Below are 27,927 nucleotides of genomic sequence, written 5' to 3' on the forward strand. Positions count from 1 at the left end.
TCTTTTAATTTTTATTTTATATGGTGTTTTTGTAAAGAAGAATAAATGAATGTTTATTATTAAAATATTTTTAATTAACAAAATATTACAATAATATAAAATATATTGAAAAAATTCATCTAATCCATTTAAAATTTTTCAAAACCTTTATCTAATATAATTTCTTAGTCTCTCCAAACTAAGATAATTTTGCATTATAAATAAAAATAAACTCATTCAAAACTATCTCCATTCATATCCTTCGGTTTGCTCTACTTCATCCTTTTTTTTTCAAAGTCTTCTCTTCTCTTCAGCTTCAAATTTTTAATTAAAGCATAATGCTTTATTTGCAAGTTTGAAGGGAATGGAAAGATAAAGCTTCAGTATGAAAATATTTTTAAAAAATAAAGAAATTCTTAACATTTTATTATGAAATGATGATTTTCTGTAAAATATGAATTATATATCATTCATATATTTTTAAAATTTAAAACATTATAATAATATAAATTATATTTGAAGAAATAATATAACCCTTTTAAAATCTTCCAAGCTTCTCATAAAATACAAATTTTTAATTTCTAAAATTTAAGAAACTTTTTTATAATGAATAAAAATACATCTTACAACTCCTCTCAATGCAAATCCTTCCCTTTTTTTTCTTTTTTTTATTTAATAGGATAAAACTTACTTGTTGTTATATTTATTTATTTTTAAATATAATAATAAAATAAATGTTAAATTACAGTTTTGATCTCTCAATTTTATTTAATCTACGAAATTAATTTTATGTTTTAAATTCAAATAATTTTGATCCCTTATTTTAAATACAAATAAGTTTAGTCTTTTTCACATTTTTCATAGAAGATCGATGATGTATTCGTTTTTTAACTTATATTTTTATCTATAAAATTCAACAATATATTTATATATATGGTGATTTGTCATATTTCACAAGTAATTTATTATTTAAAAAATAAAAACATCGTTAATTTTAAGTGTAAAAATATAAAAAGAAAAAAAATTAAAATAGAAATCAATTTTATGAATCAGATAAAGTAAAAAGATTAAAAATATAATTAAACCTAAAACAAAAATTGATAGAAATTAATAAATTAAATAAATAAAAATAAATCATAAATTCGTGAAAATAAATAATTATATACGCTCAAAAATTAGTCTTATGAAAGTGGTTAGAGATTTTAATTAATTTGACTATATATCTTTTTTTTTACAAAGTCGTTACGAAAACTTAAACTTTGGGCTTCGAATTATTGAGTGCGAAATTCATGTGGTTATGTCACAAGCTTCCTTAATCACCGTTAATTTGAAATCAAACCTAAGACCTAACAAAAACAAGCAAAAGCATATTAAGAATGGTGGGACCCTAAATCAAGTGTCCTATTTTTATCAACGGTGGTGATTAGGTTTGTGACAACAAAATACTCACAAGTTAATCCTACCCATACAAATCCACCAAAACTAATCAACATCACATCGTCACACACAAGGGAGAATATAAAAATATGAATGAATAGATAATTTCAATTATCCAATTTATTATGTCACTAAGAAAAGTATATTTTAGTCAAATATAGATACTCATTGAGGGTCTCAAGCTTTAAAAAGAGCTTTAAGCTTTTAACCCACGTTAATGAAAAAACCTCTGGTAATTGTCTTTTAATATTTAGGTTGTAGTTCTTTTTATCTTCTTAAAAATTATTTGAAGTAACTTTGAGTTTTTAGTTTTTAATTTGTAATTTATATTCTTATTATTTTAATAGAAATCTACTCTTATCCTTCAATATACTATCTTTTATATATATATATATATATATATATATATATATATATATATATATATATATATATATATATATATCTTTAATTTATAAGATAAGAAAATGATGCAATGTTTAATGTCTTTAATTAATCTCTAAATTATATAATGGATTTTGAAATAATGTTTGATAATTCTTAAATTAGTGAAATATCATAGGAGAATCAATAAAATTAACCAAAACAAAAAAAATTAGGATATCAATGTAATTTTATTGTAGAATAATAAACAATAATTTCTTTTTTATATTGGATTAATGTAACTGAATTCAAAATTACAATGTTATTAATTTGTTTATCTCGTTAAATTTTATTATAAAATTTGTATATAAATTTTAAATATTTTGATGCTATCTTAAAATTTTCATATATATTAAAATTGTGTTTATGTTTTTATTAATACATTTATTTTTATTGAATAGCAATTAATTTAATAATATAATATAATAAGATAATAAACCATCCATTTTTAATTAAGAATGTTTGTTTATGTCATTTTATATTTATTAGATAGTGTAACAACTAATTTATCAAACACTTAAATTAACTTATCAGCTATGAGTAATCAGTTATAAGCTATTAATTATAAGCTATAAAGTATCTGTCATCAACTATTAACTAATCAATTATCAGCTAGTTTTATTAAATAAATCATGATTTGGAATACAAAAATATTCTAAAATAAATAATATATTTTGATTTTTAATTCATTTTTTCCCCAATTTTATCCTATATTTAATATTTATTTAATACCATATTACTTTCATTATTTTCAATACTTAATAAGAAATAATTTAATAAAAATAACATTCTCTCTTTCAGATTTGGAAAGAGTAGTTTGATAAACAATATTAAATAATTATTATGGTAATTCTTAAAATAATTCTCATAATTATCCTATTATCGTTTTTGAACACACTTACGGTTGAACATAATTATTTTAAATGGTCATATTTGTGGATATTAGTTGGAACACTAATTTAGGTCTACAATTTCTACGCATAATTACGAATATTAATTTCATAAACCCTAAATAACTATAACAAAAAAGTGTTAATTCAATATCATTATTAAGTTGAAAGAGATATGAATCATCACATCTATGTTTTTTTCTTAATCCGTATTCATTAACTTATATCTTAATTTCCATGGGTCACACACTAACTAAGCTCATTGTATTTTTTTTTCTTTTGAACTATTATATAAACAAAAATAAGATATGAAAAATTGACATAGTCTTTTTTTTACTTAGATACAAAACATTTTTATATATTACTTTTATTAATATTTTATTTTGGAAGAGGTAATTGTAATTTTCAAAATTTAAGTGCTATTATTTATTTAAGAATGGAGTTCTTAAAAGAATTGATTTTGTCATCTAGAAAAAAGTAGTGATACATCTTGTTATTTGTGTGTAACTTTTATTATATTAATATTGTTAGAATTAATTCATATTCTTAAAAATTTGTTGACAAAATTTATTAGGGAATATTTTAGTATTTCTCCCAAAGTCCCACTTGTATTTAAGCAAGTGAGTGGTGTGAATAAACTGTATCTTTATTTCTTTTGCAGTATGTGTGTGTGCAACCATTTTGTAACAATTTGAAGAGTAGTGAAAGTTTCTTATTATTCTCTCTTTTCTCTCTTGTTCATTGTTCATCTTTATCACCATGTGCACCAACAATTGGCATCAGAGACTGATCCAGGTCCACAGGAAAACACCACGGGAAACACGAGTGAAACGGTGAGGCGTTGTGTGATTGGTTTCTGTTTGGAGAATTCGTGTCGAATTTTTGTTTAGAATCGTAACAGAATCACATATCTTGATTCTGCAGATTGGGAAACACTATGTTTAGGTGAGATCTTATTAGAGTGAGATATGAGAGAGAAGAGATAGAAAGCTAAAAGAGAAAAGAGAGAAACTAATTCTGTTTGTTTTTATGTATATAATTGGAATGGAGCATGATGCTCTATTTATACAAGAGGAGTTGAACATTCAAGAGTTGAATCATTCAAGCTCTACATTTAAGGATGACCTTAATTATTCTATAGTGCTGAACTTTTCTTATTCTATTAAATTAAGGCTGGTCTTAATTATTCTATAGTGCTGATTTTTCATATCCTAAGATATAACTCTAATACTCCCCCACAAGCTCAAGGTGGCTGCAAAGGCTGACTTGAGGCAGACAGGTTGAGCTTGCTGCTGAGCTCCATAAATCTTGAACTTGAGAGAGGCTTGGTGAGGATGTCAGCCGTCTGGTCAACACCAGGAATGTGGCAGACAGTGAGAGACTTATTAAGGACCTTTTCTCTTACAAAAAAGAGATCAATTTCCATATGCTTTGTTCTCGCATGAAGAACAGGGTTATGAGCCATAGCAACTGTGCTCTGGTTGTCACAATAGATGGCTGGAGTTGTCAAGGGAATTTTTAGTTCAACTAGCAAAGTTTGAACCCATAAAACTTCAGCTGTGGTGTGCGCCAAGCTGCGATATTCTGCCTCGGCACTAGAACGAGCAACAACAGTTTGCTTTTTAGACCACCAAGAGATCAAATTAGAGCCTAAGTACACAGCTGACCCAGAGGTGGATCTTCTATCATCTGGGTCAGCAGCCCAGTCAGCATCACAGTAGGCCTGCAGAGAGAACGGAACAGTGGAGGCAGGAGTGAACAATAAACCCGAGGTGATAGTGCCTTTTAGGTAGCGTAGAATACGCTTGACAGCTAGCCAATGGGACTCCAAGGGGTGTGCCGTGAACTGACATACTTTGTTAACAGCATAGCAGATTTCTGGGCGTGTAATTGTTGCATACTGCAGGGCCCCTACAATGGACCTGTAGTGAGAGGCATCAGACAAGGCAGCAGACCCTGTTTTGATGAGTTTGGTGGTGGATGCCATAGGAGTAGCAACTGGATTGGAATTCTCCATATCAGTTTTGATTAGCAAGTCCCTTAGGTACTTAGATTGAGTGAGAAGGAGATTACCATTGGACAGTTTCTTCACCTCAAGGCCCAGAAAATAATCCAAGTCACCAAGTTGTTTGAGAGAAAACACATGATTTAGTTGTTGAGTAATTTGCTTGATGAGAGGAGGAGAGTTTCCTGTGATGATTATATCATCAACATAAACTAGCATATAAATGACAGCACTGTGATTCTTGTAGATGAACAATGAAGTATCACACTTGCTGTTCAGAAATCCAAAGGATAAAAGAGTGGTTTTCAGTCTTTCAAACCATTGCCTTGGGGCCTGTTTGAGGCCATACAAGGCCTTGTGCAAGTGACAAACCAGAGATGAATTAGGGGCAGTAAATCCAGGGGGTTGCATCATATAGACCTCCTCTTCAAGAATGCCATTCAAAAAGGCATTGTTTATATCCAATTGCTGTAGAGGCCAATTATAAGTAAGAGCAAGAGTCAAAATAATTCTAATTGTGACCGGTTTAATAACAGGGGAGAAAGTTTCATTAAAGTCAAATCCATGGACTTGATGGAACCCCTTAGCAACAAGCCTAGCTTTGTACTTATTTACTGTCCCATCAGCATTTTCCTTTACACGAAAAACCCACTTGCAGCCTATTGCTTTCCTGTTAGCAGGCAGTGGTACCAAAGACCAAGTGTTGTTCCTCATCAAGGCACCATACTCATCTTGCATAGCAGCAAACCACTTAGGATCTTGGAGAGCAGTTTTAACACTCTTAGGCTCAGAATTGACAAGAAAAATGGAAGGATTTAGACGAGGTAAGGGTACACCAGATTTAGTTCTAGTAGTCATAGGATGAGTATTGGTGGGGAGAGGCTGAAGGTTAGGATCCCTAGGAGTAGAAATAGAGGAGGAGGATGGTGAAGTGGTAGTAGTGGGCTGATTGTTGGCATTTGAAGAGGGTGAAGGAGTAGGATTAGTGCTGGCTGTTTGGGTTATAGGGTTGGCTGACACAGAGGCAGTAGGTGTGTGGCTGAAATTGAATTGAGAAGAAGAAGAGGAGTGTGAGGTAGTGGAAGCAGTAGGAACGGGAAAAACATTAGGGAGAGCTTGTGTGTTAAGGGTTACTTTAGATGAAGAAGAGGATGGAATGGTTGATGAGGGGAGAGAAACATTAGGAGAGAAAATATCATTGTAAGGAAATTTGGACTCATTGAAAAGAACATCTTTAGAGATGAATATTCTACCACTTGGGGAGAGACATTTGTAACCTTTGTGAGCTGTAGAGTACCCTAGAAAAAGGCATTCATGGGATCTAAAATCAAATTTCTGAGAGTTGTATGGGCGAAGGAGAGGAAAACAAGCACACCCAAAGACTTTGAGGAATTTATAATCAGGATTTTGATTGAAAAGGATAGCATATGGTATATGTTGATTGAGAGACATGGTTGGTAACCTATTTATTAGGTAGACAGCAGTTAAAAAGGCATGATCCCAAAATTTGAGAGGTAAAGAGGCATGACTCAAGAGAGTTAAACCAAGATCAACAATGTGTTTATGCTTCCTCTCCACTACACCATTTTGGTGATGAGTGTGAGGGCAAATTAGACGATGAATAATGCCAAGATCAGAAAGAAATTTTGTAAATGGGCGAAATTCACCACCCCAATCAGTTTGGACAGATTTAATAGGAAATCCAAATTGTAATTCAGCCATGACTTTGAATTGTTTAAAGATAGTTAAGGCTTCAGATTTATTTTTGAGCAAATAGATCCAAGTAAATCTAGTGTATGCATCAACAAAGGTGATGTAGTAGGTAAAGTTTTGGGAGGATTTGACTGGGGCAGGACCCCATAGGTCACTGAAAATTAATTCAAGAGGAGAGTGATATTGAGTTTGTGATTGAGGGGAGTGCAGCCTATGTGCCTTTCCCATACAGCAGGCAGAACAAAAGACTGATTCAGCTTTATTAGAATAAGGAATATTACATTGAGCTAAAACAAGTCTCATAGTATTAGGATTTGGATGACCAAGGCGTAAATGCCAAGTATGTTGAGAATTATATGAGTTATTAGCTGAGACATTTTGATTAGAAACTGAAACCTTATCACTAGTGTTGGAATCAGATCTTGAAACAGGAGCATTAGAGTCTAAGGTGAGACATGAGACTTGACTTGTTGAAGGAGACTTAAGAAGCTGAAGGTGGGAAAATTGGTACAGGCCATCACTTCCTACACGACCTTGGAGCAGAATTTCATTGGTAGCCTGAGATTTGACATAACACATATCAGCATGAAACTCAAAGAAAACTTTATTATCAAGACAGAATTTGCTGACACTTATCAGGTTCTTTGTAATAGAAGGAACAAGCAGTAAATTATGAAGAGCTAATGGAGTGTTGGGTTTAGAATGAGAGGGAAAATAAGAAGATCCTGAAGAGTGAATGTGCAAACCTTGACCATTACCAATGAAGATCTGATCAGGACCTTCAAAAGGTGTGGTCTGCTGTATGTTTTGAGAGGCATTGGTAACATGATAAGAAGCTCCTGAGTCTGGGAACCAGGCACTGCTTGGAACTGAAGCTGTGTTAGCAATCATAGCATTGGGAGTGATCTGTGATTGAGGAACAGGGAGAGGAGCAAGTCTTGGTTGATAGCTTGGGCGTGACCAAGTGTTAACCATGGGCTGAGCAAACTGAGGTCCACCAATTGGTTGATACGGATTGTAGAAATTTTGTAGGTTCATTGTTTGAAAATCAGCAGGTATGTTAGGTTGAAACTGTTGATTGAACCTGTGATAGCAGTTAGCAGCAAGGTGACCATATTTGAAGCAAACTTGACATTGAATGTTGCTGAACCTACCTCTCCCACGGCCGCGTCCACCACCACAGCCAGATGCACGACCTCCTCTTGAATAGGTTGGATTAAAGGTTGAATTCACAGCTTGTTCACTGTTCTTGTTATTGGAGTTATCAGTTTCAGGTTGAGAATTAGCTTGAGTGAGATTCACTGTGGCAGCCACCTCCATTTGAGAGTGTTTCTTATACTTGTTGAATCTCATCTCATGAGCAAGAAGAAGAGCTTCAACTTCTTCAAGTTCTACTGAATCAAACTTGCTTTCAATGACTGAAATAACAGAGGCAAATTCTTGAGGAAGACCTTCAAGAATCACATCAATGTGCTGCTGATCTGGAACTGGATCTCCGACTGAAGCAAGCGCATCAACAAGAACTTTGATGCGAACCAAGTAATCACCAACAGATTTGTCTTCAAGTGTTGTAGATCTGAGTTCTGCTCGTAGTTGTCTTGCTTTCGCACGTGTAAGCTTTTGAAAATGTGCAAGAATACGTTCCCAGAGCTCGTAGGAATGAACGCATCCAAGAACACGTGAAAGAATCGAAGGTGAAAGCGTGGATTGAAGCCACGTCATAAGCCACTGATCTTGCGTAATCCAGGTGCGATACGCAGGATTCTCACGAGCAGCTTCACGATTTTCATCAGTTAGATATTGATTCGGTATGTCACGAAGGTAAAGGTAGTTTTGAAGATTATTCGCGGTAACGAAAGGATCTACTTGTTGGCGCCAAAGTAGGAAATTCTTCTCATCAAGTTTTTCTGTGATTTTGAGTTGGAATGACATAGATGTTGCGGTGGCCGGAGCTGTAGTTACCGGAGTCGCTACCATGGATAGAACCGAAGCTCTATGATACCATATTAGAGTGAGATATGAGAGAGAAGAGATAGAAAGCTAAAAGAGAAAAGAGAGAAACTAATTCTGTTTGTTTTTATGTATATAATTGGAATGGAGCATGATGCTATATTTATACAAGAGGAGTTGAACATTCAAGAGTTGAATCATTCAAGCTCTACATTTAAGGATGACCTTAATTATTCTATAGTGCTGAACTTTTCTTATTCTATTAAATTAAGGCTGGTCTTAATTATTCTATAGTGCTGATTTTTCATATCCTAAGATATAACTCTAATAGATCTTAGTGTATTGGACAAGGTTGAAGATGAACGAAAACAATTTGAGCCCTAAGCTTCCAGTGTTCGATGGCAAGAAGTGGAATCATTGGATGATTCAGATGCATGTGTTGTTTGGAGCTTAAGATGTTCTTGATCTCATCAACGACTGTTACGTTCAGGTTGCACTTCCAAAAAAATGCAATAGATGCGCAGAGAAATGCACAACGTAATATGAGAAAGAAGGATCAGAAGGCTCTGATTTACATCCATCAGTGTGTGGATGTGAACGTGTTTAAGAAAATCGCTTATTCAACGACTGAGAAAGCTGCGTGGGACACATTGGCGCGGTGATACGGTGGTGATGCATCAGTGAAGAAGGTGAAACTTCAGTCTCTATGTAAGTAGTATGAGAATCTCAACATGAAGAACAATGAGAAGGTATCTGACTACATCTCCAAAGTGATTCTGATCACAAATGAGATGAAGTCGTGTGGAGAAATTCTCTCTGAAAAAAGTATCGTTGAAAAGGTACTTAGATATCTTACTCCTCAGTTTGATTACATCGTTGTAGCAGTTCAACATTCTAAGGATCTGAGCACCATGAGAATAGAAAAGTTCTAGAGCACTCTAGAGGCACAGGAGTCGCGTCTGATTGAAAGAACCTCTAAGAGATAGGTAGAGCAAGCTCTGAAAGCTTCTTTTGTCAAGAAAGACAAGAAACAATCTTGGTTAGAAATCTAGAAAAGACATGGTAGGTCTCAGAAGTCAGAAACATCAACTTTTGGGAGTCATAAGGGAAATGAGAAGTATGACAAGAGAGTGGTTCAATGTTACTGTTGTAATAGGTTTGGACACTTTGCTCAGGACTGTTGGTCAAACAAGGAAAGGAAGTCAGAAGAAGCAAACATAGTCAGATGAGATTCTGATGATGAACTTGTGCTATTGATGGCTTATGCACCTGATGATGATGAACCTGTGTGATTGAATTTTTTTGATTCTGGAGGAGACTTTGAATATGAGTCAGAGTCAGAAGATGACTCTAAATCTAAGTCGAGTCTGATTTTGAATATGAGTCAGAATCAGAAGATGAGCCAGAATATGAAGGTTCTGAAGATGAGTCGGAATCTGAAGGTTATGAAGAAGAGTTAGATTCTGAGGGTTTTAAAGTTGAAGTTGAGTTAGAAGATGGCTCTGAAGTTAAAGGAGAAGTTGCCTTTGAAGAGGATTCTACCTCTGAAGGTGAGTCAAAATCAGAAAATAAATCTGAAGGTGACTCTAAAGATGAAGATGACTCTAAAGGCGAGTCTGACTCAAAAGGCGAGTCTGACTCTGAAGGTAAATCTGATTCTAATCCAGAATCTGGAGGTAATCCAATCTCTCTGGAAATAGAGCTTATACAGGTGGAGCTTCTGAAGGAAAAACTTCTAAATATATTGATTCTGATTATGAAGACAAGTCAGAGCCTGAAAATGATTCTGAGAGTGAGTCAAAATCAGAAGATGAAATTGATTTCGAGGAAAAATCTGATTCTGATCCAAATTCTAATGGTGATTTAGATTTTAGTGGTAGTACAGATTCTGAGAACATTCCAGATTCTGAAGGTGATCATGCTTATGAAGTCGGTACTTCTGGAGTTCCGGCTTCTGATACTGTTCCAGAATCAGAAGGTTCTGAACAAGTTCAGCGGCCACAAAGAATCAGAAACATTCCGAGAAGGTTTGCAGAGTTTGACATGCTGCAAGACACTGAAATAGATTCTAAAGGGGAAGTTATTTAGCGTGTCATGTTAGTAGACTCTGAACCCGTAAGTACGAAAGAAGCTCTCAAGCAGAAAGTCTGGATGAAGGCCATGAAAGAAGAACTTGAGCTTTTGAAGAGATTTGAGCTCCTGAATTGTAAAGTTGTTGTCACACCTGCTGATACAAATCAGAAATTGGATTCTTATTTTGACGGTGATGATGTAGACGCAACAACGTTCAAGCAGTTGGCAGGGTCTTTGAGGTATTTATGTAATACCAAATCTGATATTTGCTATGCAGTTGGAATGGTGAGTAGGCTTATGAGTAAACCAAAGTGGTCTCATTACCAAGCTACTGTCAGAGTTTTGAGGTATATAAAGAAAACTCTGAAGTATAGAGTTTTGTTCCCTTCTGGTGCTGAAAATGACTCAAAACATCTGAGTTACTTAGATTTTGATTTGGATGGAGACAAAGTTGACAAAAGAAGTACTTCTGGATACTTGTTTAAGTTTCTGGGAAGTCCTATTTCTTGGTGTTCCAGAAAGCAACCAGATGTTGCTTTGTCAACCTGTGAAGCATAATATATTGCAGGTGCTGTGACCGTATGTCAAGCTGTGTGGCTTCTGAATTTATTGCAGGATTTGAAGATCAAAGTAAACAAGCCTCTAAAGCTGATGGTTGATAATACGCCTGCAATCAATCTTGTCAAGAACCCAGTGTTGCATGGGAGAAGCAAACATATTGAGACTAAGTATCACTTTTTGAGAAATCAGGTTCAGAATGGAGTGCTAAAAGTTATGCACTATAGCACTAGAAGAAGCTGATAGATGTTCTGACGAAGGCGATCAAGACTGATCAATTTCTTCGCTTGAGGGATGAAATTGATGTTGTTAGTTTTGGTTAAGCTGAATATGAATTAAGGGATAATGTTAGAATTAATTCATATTTTCAGAAACTTGTTGACAAAGTTTGTTAGATGGTATTTTAGTTTTTTTTTCCTCAAAGTCCCATTTGTATTCAAGCAAGTGAGTGGTGTGAACAAACTGTACTTTTATTCCTTTTGCAGTTTGTGCAATGTGTGTGTGCGCAACCATTTTCTAACCATTTTAAGAATAGTGAAAGTTTGTTATTATTCTCTCTTCCCTCTCTTGTCCATTGTTCATCTTTATCACCTTGTGCACCAACAAATATATTCAGATGTTTAAATTAGAAAAATATAATATTTAAAAATTATTTATATTTTTAATTTTATAATTCAAATTAATATTTTCTGTACCACTCTTAGTTAAATCTATTTTACTTTTCATTTTTAATAATAATAATAATAATAATAATAATAAATATGCCAATATTTTATATTTCATAAATTATAAATTACTTTTACAATTTTATACAAAATTAATATGAGTAACTTTACATAATGATTCATATATTTTTTTTAATATTATGAAAAATAAATTATTAAAATTGATAAAAAGAATAGTAAATGGTATGATATAAAACATAAATATTTAATTTATATTGTAGAAATACTTATTATTTGAGATACATGACTTATTTGTTAAAACTTTTTCAAAATATTATATATTTTTGTTAAGAAAATTTAAAGATGCTAGTTTTCTAAAATAATTAAATAAAGTTTTTATTTAAATAGCTTCTCACTAAATTTTTTAATAGCTTATTTTTTTCTTTATAATTTTTTTTATGTATGTTAACATTTTAAAGAAAAAGCTCAAGACCAAGTCCATATTCAATAATTTGTCATAAATATCTTTTTTATGAGATACATTTTTCGGAAAATATATATAAATTTTATGATTTAAAATATTAAAAAATATTTAAGTTATTAAATGTAAAAATTATTTATTAATTTATAACAAATGATTTGTAATAAATTCTTTTATTTTTTAGTAAATTCAAATAAAATAATTTTTTAAAATAAAATTTAAATTTCTTTAAAAACTCTATATGAAACCGTCCATAGTTTTTTTTTTATAAATTGATTAATAATTTAGAACAAAGTGAATAACTAAACCATCAAATATATTAGAATATTATTCAACTAACCCACCTTTTCAAAAAACATCCCAAAATAATCAAATTTTTAGATTAATTCCCAAACTACCACAGTTTGAAGAGTTTGAAGAGGTGACACAAGATGAATTGGTGTCTGCTCTCTAAGTTAAAGAGGTGGCACCAATTGGATTGACTTGTGCACATGGTGTTGCCAATCCAATTGGCGCCCATGTGTAAAAAAGGAGAAGAAACGTCAATTGGTCCGACGCCTCTGTGTATTGTGTAAGTTTTTTTTTGTATAAATACAGTGTTGTGTTATTCATTTTTCCACATCTCTTTTCATTATATTGCAAACATGGTTCGTCTTCGTCGCTGCTATGGAAAAATGATTTGTTCGAGAGACAAGCCTCCGATGGAGATGCTCTTCTAGAACATCTGTCGTTTCGAGCAACTACAGAGCGAGTTGATTTGTTGGTTAGACGGAAACATACCTAAAGGCAAAAAATTTAGAAGTATTGTTAGAGCAAATGATTTCAGTTTGGTTGTTGTAATCAATTAGAAATGTTGTGGTTGTCGCGTAAAAAGTCAATTGTTGACCAAAAGTCAATTGTTGACCAAAAGTCAATTGTTGTATAAATGGTCAATTTTGAATGAATCAAAACCTAAGGACCAAAATGGATAATAATTAGGACCTATACAACGATTCATGGACCAAACACCAATGAAAATGACATGGAATAGACTAAGTGATGAACTTGATGAATACCTAATCATGGATCAATGGACATGACCATAACTTGGATGAACAATGCCAAGCATAAAACAAAAACTCTAGCAAGGTCCAAGATGTACAATGAACTAGGTCATAATCAAAGATTCATGGACCAAACAACAATGTCAATGCAAATGGCATGAATGATATTGGCCAGATGAAATAGGTTAGGTATGGACTAAGCATGAGGATATGATGAGATGCAATGATAAGGATGAATTGAATCAAGTGGAAGTTGTGATGCCATGGAAATAAACTTGAATCAATGAACATAGACAAGCAAAAGATGAACATGTAAGACCATGAAGTGAATGCTAAACAGACCAAAGAAACCTCCATAATAGACCATGAACAAGTGGGCTTTGAATGGATCTTGACTAGGCAAGTGAAGCATACACAATGGATGATGCAACAACCATATGACTACCAATCACCACAACAATCATTTCAACCTTTTCTCGATGCATCATTCATACCAATGTCTCCCTTCAATCGTCCTGGCCACCCTCCAATAACTCAAACACAACCCAACTACTTTGACATGGGTCACAAACTCAGCTATGGCGGTAGCGCTTCATTGCAGGTGGTGGTGATGTTCCTGAGCCCTCAAATCCTCAAACACCTGGGGTGAATCATCAATATGGATTAGGGCCACACGTTCGGGTAGCTAGAGGATGTGGTATCGGAGGTCGGTTAGGTCATCCCGGTCAACGACATTAGTCTTTATGTATTCTTATGTAAACACATATTAATATTAATATCATTTGGTCCGATTTCGACTTTAATATAAAACATACATTGTTTTTCAAAAATAATTACACAACACACATATGTGCTAGATCAATTGACACCTCCTTTAAAACCTAACAGACATACGTCAATTGGATTGACAACACCATATACATAAGTCAACCCAATCGGCGTCACCTCTTTAACTTATAGAGCATACACCAATTCATCTGGCGCCACATCTTTAAAGTGAAGTAATTTGAGAATTAATCTAAAAAGAAAATTATTTTAAGATTTTTTTAAAAAAGTGAATTAGTTAAGTAAAAATTTCAAATATATTCTCGCAACAATAATAAAAGTTGAATTCACACTTTACACGTTTTATATGATATGAAAAAAATATACCATCCATTAAAAAAATTATTTCAAATCTTAAATTTTATTAATTATTTTTTACAATGTAATCAATTTACTTAATTTTCTATAACCAAGAAATAAACAATAAAAAATTTGTGACATCCTATTTATCCACATTTAATTTTTTTTTGTTGTTAAATCACTAAATTAAAAAAAATACTATTATTAAAAAACATAAGTTCATTTTATCTCTTAAAAGGTAAAATTGGAAAAACAACACAAAATCTATATTTATAGACATGCATAGTAATAAAATATTGTTTTTCCTTCCTAATCATGAACTAATGTTAGTAAAAAATGTTAATCAACCTCTATAATTTATATGTTTATGTTAATTAGTGTAAGAGGATCTATTAATGTGGGACATAGGAATCATATACAATAAGAGATAAAATTCCAATTTTAATTACTAAAATAGAATTTAGTTTTTAACTAAAAAAATTAAAATTTTCTAATAACAATAATAACCAAATAAAACAAAATAAAAAGAAAGGTATAATGAGAGGGGGAGTGGGTGAAAAAAATAAGAAAGAGAAAAAAGCTTCTAACATTTACTTGTTTGTACAAAGCAAAACAACTCCAAACAGAGACCTTCCTTCTTTCATTCTCTCTCTCTCCATTGCACCTTCCCTTCTTCTTTTCTCTCTCATTTTTCAGATTCTTCCAATGCTCTTTTCTCTTTCATTCACTTCTTCAGATTCTCACCTAAAATATCTACTTATTAATTTCCGCAATTCTCTCTGATTTCTGCCTCTGTAAAAAAAGCACTTTTAAAGACTTTAAAATTAAAACTGCTTCTGAATTTATAGATTTTTGCTTCTTCTTGCAAGCTGTTTTACCAACAGAAAAAACTAGGTTTATTGTTTTTGCTTCTTCTCGCCGAAAATTAATTAAACTAAAAATTAACTGTTTTTTTTTTCTTCAGAAAATTTCCAGTTTTTTCTTTTATTCAACTTTTTCTTTCTGTGATTACTTTGCTTTCGTTTGAGGAAAAGATTGAGAAATGGGTAAACAAGGACCTTGCTATCACTGTGGCGTTTCAAGTGAGTTCTTGTTTCTCCAAAATATGGTTTTTGTTTTTGTTTTTGCAATTTTTTATGGAGTAATTATTGACTTTTTTTTTTAAATGGAAATTAATTGTTATGTTTTGATTCAAACGGTGTTTTGTAAGCACTAATTATGATTTTGATAAAATTGAGGTATTGTTGTGGGCGATATAAATAATCAAAGAGGTTTTGTGGTATTCTTGTTGTTGTTTAGTGTGTTTGGAATTGGAAGTTATTGAAAACTCTATTGTTTTCTTTCTTTGATGTGTTTTGTGTCACTCCTATGCTGTTTTTTCTGTTTTTCTAATTTGATTGACTGTGTTTGAATCTTGAGAAAATGAATTTGGGGCAAAATTAAGCTTGGCATCTGTTCGATGTTTATTGAAAAGAGTCAACTCATAGTTCATTTATTTCGCATTTGGATAATAATGTGATATATGAGAAATCAAAATGAGGATATTGTGCATTTGTGAAATGTTCTTTGTTAATTCACTCATGAGTTTTAAAAGGATTATGCAACTTCCTTATTGTGTCAATGGATATTAGTTCATGCATTGCATTCAACTTTTGAGTTTTCTCAATTTGATTTTGAAACAAGGATGTTGTTTTGTGGAGATCACCTCAATTGAACTAATGCTGCAACTTAAACATTAGAATGTTGATTGTTTTTCTGATAAATTTGAAAACAGTTTCCAAATGTTGAAGTCGAAGCTGTTTGGGTGCACTTAAAAATTAAAATGTTTCATTAAGAATGCGTTACCATTCATGCAGCAATACTTAACTGATAAATGTTAATCCTTTTGGTTCAAATCTAAGCATTATCTTCCTTACCGGTATCTTATTTTCCTTACAAAAGTGTGTTGCTATGCATCATCTAAATCATGATCATGAATACTGATAGATGATGCTATTGTCAACCTTAAGGTGTTTGTTGAGTTTAGCTTTGTTTAAATATTCGAAATACGTAGATGTGATTATTGTTAATTGTCTATCCGATTGGAGATAATCTCTCTTCTTGTTTATAAGCCGTTTGTTACATTTTAATGCTTTTTTTAACAAACAATCTTTGCAATAGGCACACCACTTTGGCGTAATGGGCCACCTGAGAAGCCAATTTTGTGCAATGCATGTGGTTCTCGATGGAGGACAAAGGGAACACTTGCAAATTATACCCCTTTACATGCTCGAACAGAACCTAATGATTATGAAGATCAAAGAGTTTCGAGGTTGAAGATTGTATCGGTGAATAAGAACAAAGAAGTGAGATTGGTTAAACGAGAGCAGAACCATGATAATGGTTATTCTGCATCTCGATGGCTCACCCCTGAATATAATCAAGGATTTCAAAAGGTTGTGGATGAGGATACAAGTAATAGATCAAGTTCAGGGTCAGCCATCTCTAATTCTGAAAGCTGTGTTCAATTTGGTGGCACCGATGCTAGTGATTTGACAGGTTGGACTATTACTGTTTGCTAATTACGTTGAAATTTGTTTCTTATAACCAATCACAGCAGCATTGTCTTTTCCGTTGAAATATCATTTGATATCTTGATTTGCTTGGTTAATTTAGGTGCTTCTCAATCAGTGGTCTGGGATACTGCGGTGCCGTCAAAAAAGAGAACATGTGCTGGTCGTCTGAAGCATTCTTCTGTTGAGAAGCTCACAAAAGAATTGTGTAATATTCTTCACGAACAGCAACAACAGTCTTGTTTTTCTGCTTCTTCTGAAGAGGAACTTCTTTATGAAAATGAAGCGCCAATGGTCTCAGTTGAGATAGGACATGGAAGCATGCTCATTAGGCATCCTAGCTCTATAGCTCGAGATGAAGAGTCTGAGGCTAGCTCTCTTTCAGTTGATAATAAACAATGCTTAATGAATGAGGCATATTCGTGTTATGGTCCGATTCCCATGCTTAGTGATTACACTGGCATGAATTTCTCTTCTCGGGGAGTTGCAAAGGTCGGAAACTCAGCTGGCCAAAGAATGAAGCAAGAGAAACTTGAGAGGTATGTTTTTACTTCAATCATAACGACACATACGATTGGTTGTTATTTGTTAGGACTGTATCAAAATTAAACTCTAAAATAAAGTTATATTTTGTTTGTCACTACTGAAAACAGTCGAATTCCTGTGCTAGCATGAATTTGGTATTTCCCCAAAAGTGGTAGGGGAATCTCAAGATGTTTATGGATAGTCTTTTTTACCTCTAGTTTGTTTTTGAGAAGTGATGATGATTTTGAATTGTTACGACTTCATTTTTTTTATTTTGAAATTTCAGGAACAAGTCTCAGCTTGAAAAACTAGAAGTTCTTGGAAATCATGATTCACCACTGGGCTTAATAAATTCAAATGTGAGTTGCATGTTAATTCCCCCTCTCTTTTTATAGATTGTTCAGCATAATTTAGTAACAAGCAGTGGTGGCATAAATAATATGATCATGTTTTTGGGTCTTGTAACCTTGTGTCATCTTTTGCAACCACATTCATGATTAGGATTTAAACCAGTGTAATTTTTTTTACACATGCATTCAATCACATTTCACCATGTAGATATTCAAGGAGGTGTATTAAGAACTAACATAACAAAGTGACGTTATGGTTTGATTTAATTGGATACATGTGTCTTACACCATCAGTGCCAGTTAATCTCTTACAATTATATATCGGTCGGTGAAGCTTCGTGTCGTATCCATAAAATTGTCAAATGCTAAATGCAATATCTTATGTTTGTTTAGGATGTGGTGAACTATGAGGAGTTTTCAAGAAACTTGACAGATGAAGAGCAGCAGCAATTACTGAAGTATCTCCCTGTGGTTGATGCTGCAAAACTTCCTGATAGGTTAGAATCTGCTAGTGTTACTTTTGTTTGTTTTTTAAGTTATAGTCCTTGAATATAAATTTCAATTCCGTCTTTCCGGAATAGGGAATCGAACTTATTGAACGGTAATGTTGTATCATGTGCAGCCTTAGTATTATGTTTGATAGTTTTGTATTCAAGAAGGGGTTAACTTATTTTCAGAAATTTCTCAGGGAAGGTGTATTCGATAACTCTTTGTTGGGGGCAAACCCTGAAGATTGTAAGACGCTGAAAAGGCTTGCATTGTCTAATCTCTCAAAGTCAAAATGGGTAGAACACTATAATTTACTCAAGGTTTGTGATGGATATTTATTTAAATGCTAATGCTTTTGTGTTGATAACTTAATTTATGATGAAACTTGTCAGATACTGCATCTAGGGGTGTTTGCCAACAGAATTTGCATCCATTTTTAAGGAATAATTAAACCTATGAATTCTAATCATTGTCTTTGAATAATACCTTTTGATTGTTCAGTTCAAAATGTAAATTCAATCCAATGCAAATTGATTTGGATGAACTGATTTGGTTCTTTCTGAGTGCAGAATGATGGAAACAAAGCTGAAAAATGTAATGATATGGAATCTCCTGCCGTGGCATCAAGTAATGTTAAGAGATTGCGTGTCGGCCAAAACCAAAATTTTCCAGGTTAGCTGAAAATCTCATGTCATCATAAAAAAAGACGAGTATGAAAATATTACAATACCTATGATACAAAATGCTTAATATGCGTTAAGCTTTTACCTCAAAACACATCAATGTAAGTCGTTTTTTTGCTATCCATTATTAACTAGAGCTGTTTACAATTTAATCAAATCATTCATCTTGCAAATTTCAGAATTGAAGGCAACAATGAGGAGTCCCAAAAGGGTCATCATGAAAGCTAGCAGTGGCGGAAAAGAAATTGTAGACGGCTCTAGCATCAGTGGTGGCAACGAAATTGTAGACGGCTCTAACATCTTTGTTAACGATCATGATCTGCTACTAGATTTTCCATCCAACAATTCTTTTCCACAGGCAGAGCTCTTGCTCCCAACTTCTAGCTTGGTTGCTCAAGGAAGCACCAGTAGTAGCTCGGTACACTCTCGTGTTACTCGTCCTTGATTAATCTTTACTAGGTTATACTTGGAAGAGTATCAATGAACATAATTTTATGTTTGGTTACGGTCCGCATGTTTTGCTTGCGTCTTATAAACACCGAAATCCTCGTACAAGAGATCTGCTGGTTGTTCTTTTGTTTTTCTTGCAACCTTATTGAGCTTAGATTGCCAAGGGATGCAAGTTGGATGGGCTTTTTTTGTATAGGTAAATGATAGATTGTATCATATATAAATATATAGCACGAAACGCGGAGTTTTGTATGCGATTGTAACTTATGTTTTGTGAATTATTTGACACCCTCCCTTCACAGAAACACCATTCATATGAAGAAATAAACGAGTGAGGAAGAACTAGAGAATTATTTTGGCTGTAATTAACTTGCAAAACATATGACACTTGATGTGTTTGGTTTTATGGCAAAGAGTGTTGGATGAATTGCTAGGTCTTTAGAAAATTATCTGCATTGCTCACAAATATGTAGCCTTGATTATGCAACATGTTTGTTGAATCATGAACAAGAGCAGAGACAATGAGTACACTTTTGATGTCATGATGGGTTTTTCAAAATCACATTGATTTATTCTAATTTTGATAAATTCATTGTGATACCAAACATAGGATAAGACAGCGAAGGGCATAGTTAAAACATGGTTGGTATTGGATAATTATGGACACATTTTGATTTAAAAAGTAGATTTGTCTCGAGAAACTTACAATTCTACAAAGACATTAGTTTAAGGCTGAGAAAAACTTTTTTTCTTGCAGGAATGAGTTTGTTTAAGTTTGCAAGTTGACTTAGATAGAGAATTTTGCAATCCTTGGTATACATGTATATTAGTATTAGGAAATGAAAGGTGTTCCACTAGGGAACTAGAATTGAGCGGAGATCGAAGATGGTGGGTTGCAACGACAGACTTGAGCTTCTAGTACGGTGAGAATGTGACTGATCTACAAGGTTAACACTTCAATGTTCAAATTAGTATGAGAGTAAGATGAGTGAATAAAGTTTGAATTTGAATTCTATCTGAAAAAATGATGTGCTTCCTCTTTATATAGTGGAATGGTTATAACAAATTACTGTTCTTTAAGCGTAGGATGCGGGGAGCCGTCAAATGGATCTTGGATTCAGATGTACTGCACTCTATCCCATGATAACACTACTATTCAACAAGTGACTTGGTGGATTGTTGCATTTTTGGGTTGCGTTGTAGATTTTTCCGACCAACCTAAAATAGTTATCCCCCAAGCCCTTGCCTCTACTTTATAGTGTGAGGGTTTTGTTGCATTTGTCCTTTTCCGCCGGCCATAACCCGACTTGAGTGAAAAGTCAAGAGGTGATGTTGATGACATTGGGAACTCGCACCTTAAATGTGCCTTATGCTTCAAATGTCTTTTCGTAGGTTTTATCATAATGATTTTTGGAAACTGAAGTACTTAAGTGTTTTCCTGAGGCAATCTGGACTGTTGATAATGCTTATTATCTTTTTTTTTTGGTAAGTCATTATGTGATCTTTGTGGATTCAGTTATAAAGTTTCTTGAGGTGTTACCTTTTCTCTTTTTGTCATCTGTATTTTTACAATATACTATTTTCTTTAGTCGAAGGAAGTTGTGTCCATCATGAGTCAAAAATCGATGGGGGATTTTTTTCCCTCTTGGGTTGATCCTCCATTTCAACAACTGCCTCTACATATGCCCGTGAAGGTAGTCTAGAAATGGCTTTCCTTTGCGCGAGTCCTTCTTTATACTGGGGTGTGTTGATCCCCAAGGAAGATAAATGGATGTGTAGTGAGTAAGATGGGTGCACTATTCATTTTTATGAGTGCACTTTCTCGATCTTCAACCTCTGCTTATCCTTCAACAATTTCAAAATAGAGGTTTTAAACAATCTAATGATTGCTCCCTCGCAATTGAACTCTGTGAGTTGGGCTTGCATCAAATCTTCCATTATTGGCGTGACTATCTAAGAGGAAAGCCCTATTTATCCTTTTCTTCCATCTTTTTAGAGTACAACATGGCTCAGTGGACCACGCGTAGGGACATGGCTTAATTACATTGGTGCATGTTACCTGTTATTTGAAAGTGTTTTCCAATCATGTGAAGCATTTTGAAGATTAGTTATTTTTGGTTACCCCTCTCGACGAAGAGGCTCATGTGAAAATATGCACCATAGGAACCGGGACAGATAGCAGGTGTACCGATTTATTTCATAAGTTTTAGAACCAAGGTCACTTTTTTTTATGGGGAATGGGTCATATGTATACAAGGAAAGTGATTTGCCCATAAATGAACTTTACTTGAAGAAATGGATGACCAAATTCGTCAAAGAGTTGTGTTACACTAGAAGGAACGCTTGGAACAAGCGCTTGAAGCGGTTTATTGAAATCCGCTTGTTGATGGACGCTGACACCAAGGAAGAGAGGAAGGTTATCTTCGGTGAACTTCTAGTGCCTTTGTCTTCCATTGTCAGTTATTTTTACCTGCAACTCTTGACATTTTGATAATTGTACTATACATATTAGATGAAGTATGATAAGATATTTCCCTAAGTGAAGAGGGGAATTCAGACTGTGTCGGTGACTATTGGCCCTTCGAATGCTCTGGTGTTGGTAAATGCTTGTGCCCCTACCCGAGTGACAATGAGGTCTGCCCGGTCTTCTAAGCCAGACTCTCCACAATTGCGGGGAGGAAATGCCTCGAAGGCTGCTCTTGATGTCAAAAAAATTGGCGGTACTTGAGGGGTGTTGCATTTCATTGTCTTCTTGGCTTGGCTAGGACATCTCACACCTAAAGAGCACCATACATCTGCTTTGGAAGAGGATTACTTTTATCTCGCTAGTGTGAATGACGAAGATTTTGAGGAGGAATTTTTGACCATAGCGTATTATACATGTCGTGCTACTTCTGTTTTGGCTATTGTAGCGACTTGTCCTAGGGACACTCTTTTAGCTTGTCAATATTGCAAGGAGAGACAACTATTGCAGGACAATGTCTGTAATATGACACTTTAGCATAAAACGTACCTGCAAGAAGTACAATAGACTTCCGTTTCTCTTATCGGGATTGGTGATGCTTTACGCGCTTTTAACCTTCCCGGTTCGCCGACCAACCGAGTGAAGTTACTGGCGAGAGAAATGGTAAAGAAAGATAAAGTTTTGGCTTCTGCTCAGATTTTTCTATCTACCACTAAAGCATCTCTTTCAAATTTCCAGGAGGTTCTCGAAAACTTGTGCCTTGAGTATGTCTTTTTGGCCTAGAAACTGGATGAGGCGTCCAACACTGTCTCACAGTTGTTTCTAAGTCTTTTGAGAATTCCTTATTGCAAGTAGAGCATTTTTACTCTCATTTGCATATTTCAAGGGAGTCAGTACGACCATACCAGATAATTAATATGAGAATGTCATTTCACTTAGAGATTATCCACGTCTTTCTCCATTTTTTATATATACACCACCCTGTATTGGGAAACATAAGTATATGAACTTGAAATTAAGATATTGTTGTTACCTGATTAAAGTGTATGTGTGTAGTGTTATATTTGTTAAAATCCTACCCTGGGGCGCCCTTGCCCCACAATTGTGTTGCCCAATGGGGATCTAAGGGACTCGTCCGAGGGGCTCCTTGAACGTGGGGGTAAAGTAAGAGAACGTCGCCACCAACTCCTAAAATATAGGTAGTTAATAACCTTCAATAGTAAGAGGGGAGCAGTTAAGACCACGTATGGGGAGAGAACCCTAGGTCCAAGAGACCCCTATAAATACATAACCCCTCAAGGGGATAAAGGGTTGACTCTAAGTCGTACAAACTCTCCATAACTCTTATAGCACTATGCTCGTTACCATTTTAACATACATGATCAACCTAACCGCCCCTTATAATCCTAGCAGCGTCGACCACCGACAAAGCCTCTCACCTCACGTGAGATGGTCCCTAAAATAGCCTAAAAAACCATCATACACGGCTTCTCGTCGTCGTGAGAAAACCCTCACCACTAAAACATGTTATACACATACTAATGCCTCTGAGTCTTCCTACCCTAGCAAGGGAACACACACACGTGTACTTTTTGACCAGTATAGTGGAGCCCACCATGAGGTCATAGTAAAACAAACATAGGACACTTACTCTCGTCATCATCATCCTTCCCGATGTGGTCCTCAATTCCTCCACTTAGCCACCCTTAATTATGGTTACTTCACTATGTAACACCCTAAACCCCACATACAATTTAACGCATAATTTAATAAAAATTACAACCACATAAGATGTCACTCACATCAAACATATCCTGCTTCGTAACACGGGTTACAAAATGTCACATAAAACTTGTCATCGCATGCTCACATTCACTTACAGTATCATCGCAGCAGAATCATTATCAAATCAAATAAACACAATTTTGCAACTCATGACATTTAGTCTCATAAACTTCAACTTTCATAACGCAACAAAAAGAGTTGTATTATTCAACTTGCCACAACTTTGAAATCCTATTAAAACATAAATAATAACTTCAACAAAACAAAATAAGTGAAAGCAAACGTTCTTAGCCCGATGTTACATGATCAGAGCAAGACCCTACTAAAGAAAATGACAAACTATTGGAAGCCAATCCAAGAGCTATCTTCCACTTACTTCAATAATGCTACTCTTGAGTATCTGCACGATGCCCATGAAAAGGCAACATTCAAACAGAAGGGGTGAGAAACAACAAACCGGTATAAATAATATAAATAATTCTAAGGTAGAGAATACACATCAAGTACACATTCATTACACAACTATCAATAACATATTCTCACATCCAATTCATGACAACATTCACTTAATCACATCCAATCATAAACATCATGAAAAATCAACAACATATGCAATCATATATGCGAATGTACTCCACAACTGACTCATTATACATGCGGTACCATTCATGAACACTCAGATTCACCTCGCTCCCGATCCCAACCATCAGACCAGAGCACACCAAATTGAAGGTGGCAAGGAACACAAGAAAGATGGGTTTGAATTGGCTTTCTAAAAATGAAAATTTGTTCTACCCAACACAATTAGACAGTAAACATGATCAAGAAAAATAAGACAGTTATTTTTATACTGGTTCGTTGTTAACTAAGCTACCTCCACTCCACCCGCCAAGGTAATTTTTCCTTATCAACAAGGACTTAATCCACTATAGTCGAAATTGATTATAGATACACAAAGACTAACCGTCTTTGTCTTCTCACGTATATATGACTAAATCCAAGTCACTCAAGGAATACAACTCAAACAAATGAGATTACAGTAATGTGTTTACAAGATTGATTCTAAGAAAGCAGAATAACACAAGTTTTTGTACAATGAATTTCTCACACAATAACGAACAAAATATCTATGTGCGTTTCTATTTTCTACACACAATAATATTTAGTTCAACAAAAGCGTTATGTAATAGTGTAGTGAATTAGCAATAACGACTAGTAGGTTTTTAGTCTCCTTTATATATGCAATGAAAAGATCTGTTGGAGGGTAGACTTGGGATAGAAAAATGCAGTTGTAGCCTTGCATAACAGCTTGCATAATAGGAGGCAAAGTGATACAATAATATAGTCCTTATCCCACAAAATTAACATAGTGGAAGGAATATTTGATCTTGTACTGTGTACTATTTTCCTTACGTAAAATCTTTTAATCTTATCTTCTAATCTTCAGAGGCTTCTGAATGAATGATGTTGAAGCATATTTAGAAGGATCAAGAGACTGGTTAAGAGAATCTTCAAAATCTTGGTCTTCATAGTCTTGACACAGTTCCTCAGAACCCGGTCTTCAGAGTCTTCATATCTTGTTCTTTAAAGTCTTCATATCTTGTTCTTCAGAGTCTTCAGAACTTAAGAGCGCAAAATCTTGAAGGCTTGACACACTTCTAGAGGCTCTTCTATCAGAGTCACAGTCCGAAGCTTTAACACAAACGTCCATCAGAATCGTTTTCTAAGAGAGTTCTACAATTTGACATCATCTTATAAATCACTTTTGTATCTCTTCAGAGTCAGAGTTGTCGCGCCGCGAAAGCTACAGAGTCGTCACCAGATTTTATTTATTCCAAAGGAAACGGAAAATAGCGATAAAACCCCAAATGAGAGAATGGTCTCGCAACCAAGAGCAGATTTAGAAGTAGGTTATGCAAGGGGAAGGTATTAATACCCCTCACATCCATGGTACTCCATGGGAACCACTTGCTCGTATCAAATACGTATGGATGTTGTTTATCTATATGTTGCTTTCTATCGGGATGAGATGAAAGAATGAGATGGGGGAAAGAAAATAAGTTTTAATTTAGTGTACTCGCCAAGGATTTGGACCCTTGTGCCTACGTATCCTCATACGTGCAATAAGGAAGTCAGAGCTCCGTAGTTCGGCTCACAAGCGGAACATTGATTTGGTTATTTTTACTGAACAATATTGACGTTCGCGTGCTACTGTTCACTTGCTTGTATACTCTGTCATGGGAGCGGGAAGTATTTTCTTGTTTGCGGTAAAGTAGATGTTCTTGGATCACACTCTAGCAGTTAAACATTACTTGTTCACACATGGAGGTTTAAGCGTCGTTCACGGTAGAACGGAAGTAACACGTTCTTTCTGAAAGATTTTTGAAGAGAAGTGCGCTGAGGCAAAAGATGATTTGATTTGTTGGGGTTGATTTTATGTACGGAGACAAGCATCAGACCCTTGTCTAGATACATTCAACAGTCCAAGAACTCGGGAGTTGAGAGGACCATGCTATCCTAACCACTCTTTTTCATCCAAAAAAGAGATTTAAATTGTGAAAAGAGTTTGGAAAGTCTAATAATTGGAACTTAGAGGAAGACAAGTATCTGACCGTTGACTAAGTACGACCAACAATCAGAGTACTTGGGAGTTGAGAGGACAATGGAGTCCTAACTACTCTTTTTCTCCCTCATAGCACCTAGATCTAACTTGTTTGAATCATTAGATGTTTTAAGGGGGAAAGTCAAGTGTCAGGTCCTCAGGCTAGGTACGGCCGACAACCCAAGTACTTGAATACTGTGTACAAGCACGTACACCCCATTTTGCATTCCGGTTTATCATGAAAATAGTTTAAAAAAAGGCATTTAACGTTGGATCGAGTGTTTGTTTTTATTATGAAAAATGTGTGTGAAGAATGGAGGTGAGAGGTAGAATGAAGTTGGGATGAGTATGTTGGTGTAAGTCCTAGAGACCAATACTTTTGGTACTTGTATCGAATTATTTATTAATAATAAAAGGTTTTTTCTTTATTATATTTGTTTAATAAAGTCCATAGAATAGCTAGTCCGTTTAATGTATCAAGTGTGACTTGATCATGAGATCACATTAAACATAAAGACACTATTCTTAAAAGTATCCGTAGTCGAGCTTTATTATGAAGTGGGATAACATTAAAGCATAAAGACTATTATGTATATAGACTGATGATCACATCTCATGGATCATGGATAAGGAGTTATCAAGTCTTAAACATAAGTATGAATATTAAGAGTAATATTTACACTGGATTGACCCACTATGAGAATACTATATAGAATATTATGAAAGGTGTCATAAGTTATTCTCATGGTGATAATGGTGTATACCACCCTTCGACCTGAAACCACTATGGACCCTAGATGTAGAGTCGAGTGCCTTATTGCTGATCAAACGTTGTCCGTAACTGGATGACCATAAAGACAGTTGATGGGTACTCCACGAAGCATGCTAAGGGACATGAGTGACCTAGATGGAATTTGCCCATCCTACGTAACATGATAAATGTCTATGGGCCCAATATTGAACTGGACAAGGATGACACAGTCTATGCCTTATGTTCAATATAGACATAAGGGCAAAAGGGCAATTATACACATAAGTATTATCACAGAAGGATTTGTCAGATCACATGGCACTTTCGTGTCTTGGGTAGCAGTGATGTGTTGCCAGATACCACTCACTGTTTATTATGTTAAATACGTGATTTAATATAATTGCCAATGCCGCGAAAACCTACAGGGTCACACACAAAGGACGGATTGATGAGAGATAGAGTAACTAAGGAACACTGTAAGGTACAGTGCGCTTAAATGAATTGTAGAACATCGTAAGATACGGTGTACTTAAGTAGAATACGAAATATGGTAAGGTACCATGCGCTTAAGTGATTTTGGCATATTATAAGATATGGGCCACTTACACTTAAGTGGGCTTTTTAGCTTATAGCCCACACAAGTGGTTATATAAATAGAACCCTTGTGAAAAAGCATTGAGTGCGGTTGCATTTTTTGTTTCTCTCTCTCTCTCTCTCTCCCTCTCTCTCTCTCTCTCTCTCTCACTCAAAGCCTTCATTCGTAGCAGCTAGCACTGAGATTGAAGGAATCCGTTTGTGTGGACTGAGTAGAGGCGTTGTCATCGTTCAACGTTCGTGATCGCTCCGTAGATCTGCATCAAAGGTTTCAATCGTCACAAGAGGTAACTATTCTATCACTGATCATGCCCATTCGTAAGGATCACTAAAGGAGAAA

At 34.6% G+C, this 27,927-nt stretch overlaps 2 protein-coding genes across 2 annotated transcripts; both read left to right on the top strand.

The window, feature by feature from the left end:
* The first annotated feature begins 9,456 nt into the window (after positions 1 to 9,456).
* On the top strand, positions 9,457 to 11,271 carry LOC127136474 (uncharacterized). The gene is made up of 5 exons (XM_051063023.1): positions 9,457 to 9,553; positions 9,786 to 10,073; positions 10,160 to 10,375; positions 10,610 to 10,755; positions 11,086 to 11,271. Exons 1-5 carry the CDS (start codon positions 9,457 to 9,459, stop codon positions 11,269 to 11,271), a joined length of 933 nt encoding a protein of 310 aa, XP_050918980.1.
* Positions 11,272 to 14,909: 3,638 nt separating this feature from the next.
* On the top strand, positions 14,910 to 19,818 carry LOC127074243 (GATA transcription factor 26). The gene is made up of 8 exons (XM_051015546.1): positions 14,910 to 15,424; positions 16,503 to 16,880; positions 16,998 to 17,433; positions 17,706 to 17,778; positions 18,163 to 18,266; positions 18,458 to 18,578; positions 18,828 to 18,930; positions 19,121 to 19,818. Exons 1-8 carry the CDS (start codon positions 15,385 to 15,387, stop codon positions 19,384 to 19,386), a joined length of 1,521 nt encoding a protein of 506 aa, XP_050871503.1. The 5' UTR covers positions 14,910 to 15,384; the 3' UTR covers positions 19,387 to 19,818.
* The last annotated feature ends 8,109 nt before the right edge of the window (positions 19,819 to 27,927 follow it).

The sequence above is a fragment of the Lathyrus oleraceus genome, chromosome 4 (genome assembly GCF_024323335.1).
Source record: "Lathyrus oleraceus cultivar Zhongwan6 chromosome 4, CAAS_Psat_ZW6_1.0, whole genome shotgun sequence".
Taxonomy (NCBI): Eukaryota; Viridiplantae; Streptophyta; class Magnoliopsida; order Fabales; family Fabaceae; genus Lathyrus; species Lathyrus oleraceus.

Excerpts from the sequence above, each read along its gene's own strand:
- LOC127074243 (XM_051015546.1), top strand. The coding sequence starts at position 15,385 with ATGGGTAAACAAGGACCTTGCTATCACTGTGGCGTTTCAA. Across the intron at positions 17,779-18,162 it reads TGGGCTTAATAAATTCAAAT|GATGTGGTGAACTATGAGGA; the intron begins GTGAGTTGCATG and ends ATGTTTGTTTAG. Across the intron at positions 18,931-19,120 it reads CCAAAACCAAAATTTTCCAG|AATTGAAGGCAACAATGAGG; the intron begins GTTAGCTGAAAA and ends TGCAAATTTCAG.
- LOC127136474 (XM_051063023.1), top strand. The coding sequence starts at position 9,457 with ATGGTAGGTCTCAGAAGTCAGAAACATCAACTTTTGGGAGTCATAAGG. Across the intron at positions 9,554-9,785 it reads CAATGTTACTGTTGTAATAG|AATCAGAAGATGAGCCAGAA; the intron begins GTTTGGACACTT and ends AATATGAGTCAG. Across the intron at positions 10,074-10,159 it reads TTCTAATCCAGAATCTGGAG|ACAAGTCAGAGCCTGAAAAT; the intron begins GTAATCCAATCT and ends CTGATTATGAAG.